This window comes from Dermacentor albipictus, chromosome 1, assembly GCF_038994185.2.
Source record: "Dermacentor albipictus isolate Rhodes 1998 colony chromosome 1, USDA_Dalb.pri_finalv2, whole genome shotgun sequence".
Taxonomy (NCBI): Eukaryota; Metazoa; Arthropoda; class Arachnida; order Ixodida; family Ixodidae; genus Dermacentor; species Dermacentor albipictus.
Genome location: NC_091821.1, coordinates 52,963,837 through 52,975,860, shown reverse-complemented (window position 1 = coordinate 52,975,860; position 12,024 = coordinate 52,963,837). Strand labels below are relative to the sequence as shown.

At 45.8% G+C, this 12,024-nt stretch overlaps 1 protein-coding gene across 2 annotated transcripts in view; it reads left to right on the top strand.

Annotated features, from left to right (window-relative positions):
* Positions 1-10,701: 10,701 nt before the first annotated feature.
* The window catches only part of Kyat (Kynurenine aminotransferase), a 107,453-nt gene continuing 106,130 nt past the window's right edge, over positions 10,702-12,024 (top strand). Inside the window, exons 1-2 of one of the 2 annotated variants that reach the window (XM_065428570.1) lie at positions 10,702-10,858; positions 11,270-11,420. In XM_065428570.1, the coding sequence (XP_065284642.1) occupies positions 11,301-11,420 (120 nt within the window). In that variant the 5' untranslated portion in view covers positions 10,702-10,858; positions 11,270-11,300. The remainder of the gene's footprint in view (positions 10,859-11,269; positions 11,421-12,024) is intronic. The other variant, XM_065428571.2, reaches the window with a different exon arrangement.

Here is a 12,024-nt window from a genome sequence, read left to right as displayed (position 1 = left end):
CCTGAGCAAGCGCCGCACGCCTGAGCCGACGCCGACGACACCGGCTTTTCTGCGACACGAGCTCCTTAACGCTGTCGCGTTAAAATAAAGGCTAGTATGCTTCGCATCCTGGGCTTAACCTTAGCTAAGCCACAGCCAGTTTTTTTTTTCTTAAAGCCGTATGAACGGAGCCATATGAACAGTAAAAGGAGCTTTGAGGCGAGTTCTATACTCCAGATAATTTTTCTGCCACATGAGATGCTTTACATTGTGCGTTTGATCTAGTATTGCTTGTGGCATATCCCTTTGTGTGGGGCTTATCAAGCGAAAGCCTTAGATCCCTGTTTCAAGGTCGCCTTGTGAGCTACAGAAAATATCACGTGACCGAACGAAGGCCGGAAGCAAACCAAAGCATGTGCAGCGGTGTATAAGAGATGTTTACTCATCAGCAAAGATAAATATTGATTGATTAGTGACTGGATTAAGATGAATGGAGGTGTATTAAGGAGGATTAAGGTGGATTAAAGTCGATGAAAGTGGATTAGGGTGGATTATAGTAAATGAAGGACGATTAGGGTGGATTAAGGAGAATTAGGATACATTAATGAGGATTAGGGTGGGTAAAGTAAGGTGGATTATGGTGAATTAACGTACAATAAGAAGGATTAAGGTGCATGATGGATTAGTATGGATTAAGATTTATTACAGTAGACTTTGCAACCTTACTCACCCTTCATCCACCTTAATCCTTGTTCATGCACCTTATTTCACCCTAATCGGTCTTAATAGTCATTCATCAACCCTAATTCACCTTAATGCTCCTTTAACCACCTTAATCGTCTTTATACACCATAATCTTGCTTAATACACCCTAATCCACTTTAATACAATTCCATCCGCCCTAATCCATCCTAATCCTCCTTTACCAACCCTAATGTACCTTAATATACCTTAATTGACCTTAATCCTCCTTCCGCCACCTTAATTTTCCCTAATCCTTCTCAATTCAATATAATCCATCCTTATCAGTCTTAATACTCCTTCATCAACCCTAATCCACTTTAATCCTCCCTAATCCACCTTAATTCAATCGCTAATGAACCAATAACTAACTTGGATAATAATTCTCTTATACAGGGGTGGACATGCTTTCAGTAGCCTCTGGCCTTCCTTGGGTCACGTGATGTTTTCTGCTCAACACGCGACCTTGAAGCATAGAAATCTAAAGGATTGAGCCTTAAAATTTAGGGAAACGCAATGTGGACTAGCTGGCGCTCATCACCTGCAATACCCCGGTTATACTTGCCACTAATTTTTTCAGGCCTTGCATTCATTGTCTCTGACTGACGCACAGATCGACGTAAGCTAGAAATTATAGCTCCTCTACAAGCTGCTATTTCAATTTTCAGTGAAACGGGCAACGGATACTAACAATCGCGAAAAGTGCGATCGAGAGGCTGTATCTTCACACATAACTGTTCACAGCGCAAAGCTGAATATATAGTGTTGCGTTTCCGACTGAATAACAACAGTTAGCGACGTGCGAGGTGATGGAGCCGCCGCTACTCCTTTTGCGGCGATACATTGGCTCCAGCGAGACTTCCAGCTCTCAAATGCGCGCGTTGCAGTAGTCCTCCTCTGGAATGGCCTTTAATGCTGCGGTGCAAGCTGCTTTGATCCCGTCCACTGCTCCAAAATGCTTGCCTTTCAGGGGTGTTTTGAGGCGTGGAAACAGAAAAGTCGGGGGGAGCCAAGTCCGGGCTGTACAGGGGCTGGGGTATCGTCGGCATCCCTTCTTAAAACCAGGTAGTCGGCGACGATGAAGGCAATGTGGGCCGGCGCATTATCATGGTGCAACTTCCAGTTGTCTGCGATGTCTGGCTGGATGCGTTGAACTCTGTGGTTCAGTCGTTTGAGGAAGTTTCCACATAAAATTTGGAGTTCACAGTGGTTCCAGGTTCTAAAAATTCGTGATGAACCAGTCCGTGGATGTCAAAAAAAAAAAAACGATGAGCATGATCTTAATCTTTGATTTGCTCATCCTGGCTTTCTTCTGGCGAGGGGATGAGTGCGGGTGCCACTCTGATGATTGCCTTTTGGTCTCCGGGTCATATTCAAATACCCAAGTCTCGTCACCCATGATATCTACAGTTCATACAAAAAATGTTTTGCGGTGAAGCATAGCAACGGTGCCTGCCATATGGCCTTTGATGTAAACCAGTTTTTCAAGAGGCACGTTGATCTCATGGCTAGTTATGCAGTTCCACGCGTGCGAGTGGGTTCCCCGCGTTCGATGGTCTCCCAGTGACATACAAAATGACGTTGAATAACTGATTGACGACGGCACTACTGGTGCAAAAGCGTCGTTTCGCTTTCGAAAACTGCGCTTGACTAAAGAGAACACCTTGACTTGCATGTGACCAAAGCAGTTGGACAAAAAACTGCGAAATTACGTAGCTATTATGGCAAAAATCAACAGTTCAGAAAAAAAAAATTACCGTGTAAACATTAATTGGCTTACGAGGTCGACAAACCAAAGGTTCAAAGCGCCAGACACGTCCGAAATATCTTTGAAGGCCGGCCAGTACACTTATTAGGCACCTCGGCGCGCGTAATGTAACAAGAGACGGCGGTTGCGCACGTACATCATTAAAGAACACATTATATATGTAGGGTTGTTCGTTTTCGGGTAAAACCCGATTTTACCCGATTTTTGCACCCCGAACGTGTTCCTAAAATATCGGGTAAAACCCGATTTTTCCCGATTTCTGAAACAACTGTGCCCACTGTTCCTCCAATTGGCGCGCAGGCGAGAGGCGGCCAAAGCGGCCGACAGACAGACAGACTTAGCCCATTTGATCCATGTGAGCGTTGGCCATGCGATTTCGTCACCTTGCGTGTCTGATGTTCGATCCGCAGTGATCAAGTTTGGAGCATTATTTAAGCACGCTAACAAGCTGCACCAAAAGTACATCGAAATATGTGCCTAGCCTGTTTGGCGCTGATGCAAAGAAGCCTCCTTCTGTAGTTCCGAACAGATGGCAAAGCTTCTACAAAGCGCTTGTTGTCGTCATAGAAATGTGGAGCTCGTTAACAGAACTTGTTGAATGCTCGCATGATAGCACCAAAGAGGAAGCTATTCGAGCGACACTTTCTGAAAAAGAGGTTCTTTATGCAAAGGCAGTCTTAATGAGAGATGCACTCGAGCCTCTTTTAGATGTCCAGAAAACGCTTGAATGCGGAGAACCCCTCATGCCAAGCTTCGATCACCTCGTAAACGTCAAGCTACAGCAGACTGTCAACGAGCTTTCCACGATGTTCGGTAAAAGTGATCGGGCGAAAGGTGTTTTGTCTATGCTGCCTATAAGAGCAGTGCCATATTAGTAAAAACTTGCTGTGAAGAGTTTTGCGCCAAAATCTCCACAAAATGGGACTGCACTTTGAAACGGAACGTCTCAGACAAAGAAGAAAACCATTTGACATTGTGGAAACTGGGAGCCGTACTCGATCCGTTCCAGAAGCGGCTGCTGAGTCAGTCGTCTGATGACTACCGACCTCTCTTTAATTCCGTGATGGACGATGTAGGCTCGCTTCGCGAGTTCAACCAGTACTTGATGGAAGCAAGCCCCACAAATGAAGGTGTTGAAGTGATGGACTTTTTGAACGACGCAACTGTGCGTTACCCAAGGCTAGCAAATGCAGCGTTATCATTGTTGTGCCTAGCTAATGGCAGCTGTGACGTTGAGCAAACGTTCCCTCAGCTAAGGTACCTGCAGAGACCAGACAGGTCTCGTATGGAAACCGAGATGTTGCGCATGCAGATGATTATGTATGTTAAAAAGGACGTGTAGAACGTCGATGACCAGCCCTCGTGAATAAAATGTTTCTTTTCTCAAAACTGACCGTTTCCTCTCACTGCGAGTAATAATTAATTACCAAAGAAACGCAAAATTTTGCAATATTTTCTTGAAAGCAGCCCAAAATCTAGCTCTAATTGTTACCCACCGGTTAGAACAAATCGAATAAATCATTAGTTTGCAAATTTAACCCGATAAAACCCGAATTGCGTAATTTTTCCAGGAAAAACCCGATTTCTATACCCTATTATCAAGCCGAAAAATAACGCCCGATTTTTACCCCCCAAATTTGAAAAAATATAAAACCCGAAAACGAATAACCCTATATATATGTTCAGTGGCGTAGCAAGAGGGGGGGCCGGGGGGCCGTGGGCCCCGGGTATACAAGGGGCCAGTGGGGGGGGGGGGGGGGGGGTCGTATACGCCTGCAGAAACCCCTCTTTCCGCCGGCTTGACTGGGCGCAAATTGCAAAGAATGCTCCGGCATCCAGTAGCCCGAGCTCATGCACCCGATGCGTTGCGCCGCAGAATTGTCGGCTGCAGCTCTATCAACACCCCACGAAATAATTGCACGAATGTGCGGGCTAAGAAAATTTAATTCGCGAAATGGTCGCTAAACTACTCGCCTTAGCGAAACGTTTCATGTGCGGTGCGCTCGCGCTGTGCGTTCATGCAGGGAGCAAGAGTCGCTAAACATACACTGAGGCGTTGTAAGGCGTTGGAGCTCTTGGGTCCCTCTTACGTTCAGAACGCGCAGCGAAGACGAACAAAGACAGCAGCAAGCGGCCGTTCAAACAGCGCGCCCGGCGCTCGCGTTTACGGCGAAGCGTTCGTTGAGAGCGACGTTGCATAAGTGGGGCCGTCAAAAGTCGCGAATGGGATTCTCTGGATCGTCTACAGACTCGGTTCGGCCGAAGAGTTTGGCGGCGTATGACTCGACAGGCTGTAGTCGCGGGCCCGCCGCGATGTCCGGCTCGCTTTTACGTCCCCACTCCCGCTCGCTCCGAGAAGCCGCTGCGAAACCTACCGTTATGTTTCCCGCTTTCCTTCTTACCCTCGAAAGTTTCAGAAAACTGTTGTTGTGTGACTTCATGTCACAAGTACAGTGTCTGTATCGGCTGCACAGAATTTTATTTAAAAAAAGGTGAATTTCGTAAGGATGTTACCCGATCGAGATTCTATGAAGTTATGTCTTTTTGTGATTACTAGGAACTCGGTAGCGCGAAAAATATGGCAGATAAGTAATAACCATATCCTTAATAATCCCGTAATTAGTACTTATAGAGGAAGCACTTCAATTCGAGAATTCAGCACTCAAAGTGATATTATTAACTCAACAAAAACTTCTTAAACAAAATCTTTTTGGGTGCTACAACCTACAGTACTTTGGCACTGCGGACGGCACCCAGTATATGGCAGCAGGGAAAGAAATATGAAATAGTGGACCAGTGACGTTGAACCCTTATTCCTCTCCATTGCGCGAGTGCAGACCAACAGTAGTCGCTGGCACGGGCTTCATCGCGGCCTTTTCTTTCTTTTTTGATGGTGACGCCAAGAATCGACGCGAAGCGTGCTCTATTCTGTTCCCAATCTTGCGGTGGTACCGCAGCTCGGATAATCACGTTTGTCCGTATAGCAGCAAATGAAAACAAGGTTTTATTGATCAGAATGAAGAGAACTCGTAATTGTCATAGCATTGGCGCCCGCGCAGCAGGGAGGCAGGTAGCGTTTTCTAATAGGGTGGGGAGATCAGCGTCACTGACAAACAATTTAATTTTCGTTTTCGTTCAGGGCTGCCCACAGACAAAATACTGCGTGCCATAGTACCTACGACGACTTTTGTGAAGTTGTTTTGGGGCCAGATATTAATGTCGGGCTTCAATTTTACAAAAGCAATATTTTCGCTAAAATTGGTAATTAAAACTTTATTATAAAGATATTTTTTGTTACTTGTGACGTGAGTCATATTTTCCACGATGTCGCATTTGTATTGGCTGCCAAGCCTCACAGTCTGACAGAAGATGTGCACATGGGCTCATCACACGTTATCAGTGCAGCACCCTGTGTTATTTGGCGCAGGAAAAACAGCGTGTATGAAGGAATTACGGTCACTGACCAAGTCTGATGAATAATCTGACGTTTCAGAACCGCGTACGGGTTCCTTGTTCACTGAGTTGGACAAGAAATCGTCGTCACTTATATAGCCAGCACGTGACGTAATGAACGTGCTTAAATGGCAGGCATAGTCCCATGGTGTCCGGTTCATCGTAGCCGGCGTCGATTGAATGATTAGAGATTCTAGCAGCCGTCGCGATGACACGTTCTTTTCTTTGGCAACAACAGTGGCATTGTCCCAGTCAATCTTGTGATTATGTTCATGCGCATGCTCGGCAATGGCGTTCGTCGTGTGGCTATTATTTCTTACATCACGTTTATGCTCCTTGAGGCGTCTGGAGAACTTCCCTGTTTCACCAATATATACTCTGTGGCAATCAGCGCATGGTACCTTATATACAACTCCTGGGAATGATTCAACAGGTAACCTGTCTTTCACATTCATGAGCTGGTTCCGGAGCTTGCTGGTCGGGATGTGGTCAATGCGCAAATCGTATTTCGAAAATACGCGCGACAGTGCCTCGCCGTTTCCGTGGACGTAAGGGATGGCTGCACGTGCACGGATTGTCGTGTTTTTCTCTGAGCTTGGCTCTAATATCCGCTTCTCGGTCCTGCATATGAAACGACTAGGGTAGCCGTTGCGGGTTAGTTCACGGTGGATCGTCCGTAGTTCCATTTTCAGTGCATCGTCGCCTGAGCAGACGCGTACGGCGCGTGTTATCAGGGACGACACTACGGATGCCTTATGACCGACAGGGTGAATTAATTAATTTAATTAATTATAAAACAGCGTGTATATTTGCTGCATTCGCGATCTCTGGGAAAGAAGGCGAAGGAGAGGGGGACCCTGGGAACGTGCGCGGTATCCAAGGAGGTTGTACTGGAGCTGAAACCCGGAAATTGTCGATATCCTCGCCTTCCTCGACTACATCAGGGGGGGGGGGGGGGGGGGTGACAGAAGACCTAGGGGCCCCGGGTGCCAGACGACCTAGCTACGCCACTGTATATGTTCCGTGACTGTGGCCCCTCTTCACTTTTGACATGCTTCACTGCAATACTGTTGGGTGTGCTTCACCGCGTAACACAAGTTTACTGCGACTTCAGGCCTTTCTCGCGAGGCACGTCCGTTTATCACGCTTCGCAACATTTGACCACGCTTACTGCATTAATTCAGTTCACTCTTTTTTATTTTCTTATCATAGTGACCCAGTAGCAGAGCTGATGCCGCGTCTTAACTGCGTCAGGAAAGGTAAGCGTGTATGCAACAGGCACGGCGGCACTGGCTCTTTGTCTTATTTTGTCACTTGTCTTATTAAAAGACTGCAGGTGATGATTAAATGAGCTGCAGCAAAGCTGTAAAAAAGCAGTAATAATGCTGTTATAAGACCATCTCGCTCGAGCGAGGTGATCTTAGAAAAAAAGCGCGATGTAACACGATCTGACGGAACAGCTCGCCATACCAGTGTTTTCTTACGTCCTCGTTCTTTTGCGCATCCTTCCCTGAGCCAGACTACTGAATGGTTATGGGCACGCACTGACGTTCCTGACGGGGGCAATACCGCTCTCATGATCGAGCAGCTCCCAATCCACATTTCGGCTGCAATTTGACGCGGCCAGGAGGCAAAATATGCACGCAAGGTACCTAACGGGAACGCATCAAACAGCTCACAGTCCCATGCTTTAATTACACGCATATAGCGTGGAAATATGAATTACTCGCGCTGTAAGTGGGCACGAAATACGGACCGCTTCGCAGCCCACCCATAGGCCCACCGGTTCCCGAAAGACATCATCATCATCATCAGCCTGGTTGGACCCACCTCTCCCATACATCTCCAACTACCCCGGTCATGTTCTAATTGTGGCCATGTTGTCCCTGCAAACTTCTTAATGTCATCCGCCCACCTACCTTTCTTCCGCCCCCTGCTACGCTTCCCTTCCCTTGGAATCCAGTCCGTAACCCTTAATGACCATCGATTATCTTCCCTCCTCATTAAATGTCTTGCCCATGCCCATTTCTTTTCTTGATTTCAACTAAGATGTGATTAGTCATTAACCCGCGTTTGTTCCCTCACCCAATCTGCTCTTTTCTTATCCCTTAACGTTACACCCATCATTCTTCTTTCCATAGCTCGTTGCGTCGTCCTCAATTTAAGCAGAACTCTTTTCGTCAGCCTCCAGGTTTCTGCCCCATACGTGAGTACTGGTAAGACACAGCTGTTATACACTTTTCTCTTGAGGGATAGTGACAACCTGCTGTTCATGATTTCAGAATGCCTGCCAAACGCACACCAGCCCATTCTTATTCTTCTGATTATTTCATTCTCATGATTCGGATCCGCAGCCACTACCTGTCCTAAGTAGATGTATTCCCTTACTACTTCCAGGGCCTTGCTAGCTATCGTAAACTGCTGTTCTCTTCCGTGACTGTTAAACATTACTTTAGTTTTCTGTAGATAAATTTTTAGACCCATTCTTCTGCTTTGCCTCTCCAGGTCAGTGAGCATGCATTGGAGTTGCCCCTGAGTTACTAAGCAAGGCAATATTATGTCATCAGCGAATCGCAAGTTACTAAGAGCTAATGGAGAATACTCCATTAGCTCTTATCCCCAATTCTTCCCACTCCAAGTCTCTGAATACCTCCTGTAAACACGCTGTGAATAGCATTGGAGAGATCGTATCTCCCTGTCTGACGCATTTCTTTATTGGGATTTTGTTGCTTTCTTTATGGAGGACTACGGTGGCTGTGGAGCCGCTATAGATATCTTTCAGTATTTTTACATATGGCTCATCTACACCCTGATTCCGTATCCATGACTGCTGAGGTTTCGACTGAATCAAACGCTTTCTCGTAATCAATGAAAGCTATATATAAGGGTTGGTTATATTCTGCACATTTCTCTATCACCTGATTGATAGTGTGAATATGATCTATTAATTGTTGAGTAGCCTTTACGGAATCCTGCCTGGTCCTTTGCTTGACAGAAGTCTAAGGTGTTCCTGATTCTATTAGCGATTACCTTAGTAAATAGTTTGTAGGCAACCGACAGTAAGCTGATCGGTCTATAATTTTTCAAGTCTTTGGCGTCCCCTTTCTTATGGATTAGGATTATGTTAGCTTTCTTCCGAGATTCCGGCACGCTCGAGGTTATGAGGCATTGTGTATATAGGGTGGCCAGTCTTTCAAGAACAATGTTCCCACCATCCTTCAACAAATCTGTTGTTACCTGATCCTCCCCAGCTGCCTTTCCCCTTTGCATAGCTCCCAAGGCGTTCTTTACTTCTTCCGGCGTTACTTGTGGGATTTCAAATTCCTCTCACACACATCGTGTGTGAGAGGAATTTTGAGAAATTGAGAAATTTCTCTCTCACATTATCGTCGTGGGTGCTACTGGTACTGTATAAATCTTTATAGAACTCCTCAGCCACTTGAACTATCTCATCCATATTAGTAACGATATTGCCGGCTTTGTCTCTTAACGCATACATCTGATTCTTGCCTATTCCTAGTTTATTCTTCACTGCTTTTAGGCTTCCTGCGTTCCTGAGAGCATGTTCAATTCTATCCATATTATAGTTCCTTATCTTAGCTGTCTTACGCTTGTTGATTAACTTAGAAAGTTCTGCCAGTTCTATTCTAGCTGTAGGGTTAGAGGCTTTCATACATTGGCGTTTCTTGAACATATCTTTCGTCTCCTGCGATAGCTTACTGGTATCCTGTCTAACGGAGTTACCACCGACTTCTATTGCGCACTCCTTAATGATGCCCATGAGATTGTCGTTCATTGCTTCAACACTAAGGTCCTCTTCCTGAGTTAAAATACCTGTTCTGTAGCTTGATCCGGAATTCCTCTAGTTTCCCTCTTACCGCTAACTCATTGATTGGCTTCTGATGTACCAGTTTCTTCCGTTCCCTCCTCAAGTCTAGGCTAATTCAAGTTCTTACCATCCTATGGTCACTGCATATGCAGCGCACGTTGCCGAGCACGTCCACATCTTGTGTGATGCCAGGGTTAGCGCAGAGTATAAAGTCTATTTTTTTATAGTCTCGCCATTTGGGCTCCTCCACGTCCACTTTCGGCTATGAAGGTATTCGTTATCCGCATATTATTCTGTTCTGCAAATTCTACTAATAACTCTCCCCTGTTATTCCTAGAACCTGTGCCATATTCCCCCACTGACTTGTGTCCAGCCTGATTCTTGCCTACCTTGGCATTGAAGTCGCCCATCAGTATAGTGTATTTTGTTTTGACTTTACCCATCGCCGATTCCACGTCTTCATAAAGGCTTTCGACTTCCTGGTCATCATGACTGGATGTAGGGGCGTAGACCTGTAGTACCTTCAATTTGTAGCTCTTATTAAGTTTCACAACAAGACCTGCCACCCTCTCGTTAATGCTATAGAATTCCTGTATGTTACCAGCTATATCCTTATTAATCAGGAATCCGACTCCTAGTTCTCGTGTCTCCGCTAAGCCCCGGTAGCACAGTACGTGCCCGCTTTTTAGCCCTGTATATGCTTCTTTTGTCCTCCTAACCTCACTGAGCCCTATTATATCCCATTTACTACCCTCTAATTCCTCCAATAACACTGCTAGACTCGCCTCACTAGATAACGTTCTAACGTTAAACGTTGCCAGGTTCAAATTCCAATGGCGGCCTGAAAGACAGACGCCATGCCACATAGAGTAAATAGGCGGATGTGACCTCATAGGTTATAGCGGACGTGACGTCATAGGTCACCGTAGACGTACCTTTCGTCTGCTGTGCCCCGGTCGCAGGAGTCTCGGCCTGTCGCTATCATCTACTTGAAACGGCTGGCGCTTCTCTTGTGTCCTCGTATCTGTTGGTCGTGTTCCCGTGACCTTTCCGGCTTCTTCGCATCACGTTGTACCAGTTGCATTCATGTAAGTATAGCGAAATTTCGCTTTTCATCATTCGCGTATCATAACCGCAGGGTAGAACGTAAGACTGCATGCAACAAGCTGTTTGGATTTCCGCATAAATTTGTGTTTTCTTTTCTTGTGTCTTGCTTCCGTGCTGTGGTTTTCTCTCAACTCTCTCACATTGAACTGCGCCTGACAAAAAATCAAGCTGCATCTTTTTCCCTGAGCGTTGATGAACTATTTAAAGGCGCTCCCTTTCGAGAGATAGCATATTTCCCGCCGCCAGCTTTTCTGGGTCGCTAGGCTCACATGTGGTGTATCAATGCTGCTGGGGCCGGAGTAATCGGAGTGACGTCCCATAAAAAGAAAGAAAAACCATGTCTGTGCTGTGTTTCTGTTTCTCTTTCACCTTGTTGGCCTCTTTTTCCGTAGCCGGAGCGTGGTGTTCGCCTAGCAAGTTCAGATGCTTAGAGCTCTCAAGTTTCTTGTCACAACATCCTCGAGCAGATACGCTCCCCTCCTGGGGACCAAACGGCTCTCGATAAACTCTCCCGTGTCGACCGCCTTCTATTCAGTCACCCAGGTACGGCTCTAATTTTGTTTATGTATGCACGCTTTTACCACGTCTGTATCGCGGTCGTAGACACGTAGGAAAGCGCGTGATCGGTCCGGTTGCATTCTCCCGCATATGTCGCGCGGTATAATACCTTCGAAACCAAACAGAAACACACACACACACAAAACGAAAAAAAAAAAAAAACGTGAAAACGCTTTGCTTTGCATACGCAGCTAGTTACATGTGTAATAAATTGTGTGTGTGCAAGAGCATAGGGCTTAATTACATTCCATGAGAATAATTAACTGAAGTAAGACGTTCAGAGTTCAAGGAATGTGCGGCTTCCGTAATTGCATGAAAACACTAGCCCTGTACAGCACGCTTTGTGCTTCAACAACTTCACTACTAGCTCGGCCTGATTTACGTATGTAAAAAAAAAAAAAGATTCTGAATAGGAAAAAGAAGGAAAATTTTACACACCTGATGTCATTGCCCATCATTAGGATAGTTCATGGGCTGAGCAACTCACTTAATCCGACTTCAGATCACTTACGCATGCACGTCAATTCTGCACAGTGTTCAGAAATTAGAAAGAAGATACTGTAGTCAAGCATATGTGAACAGCTGCATT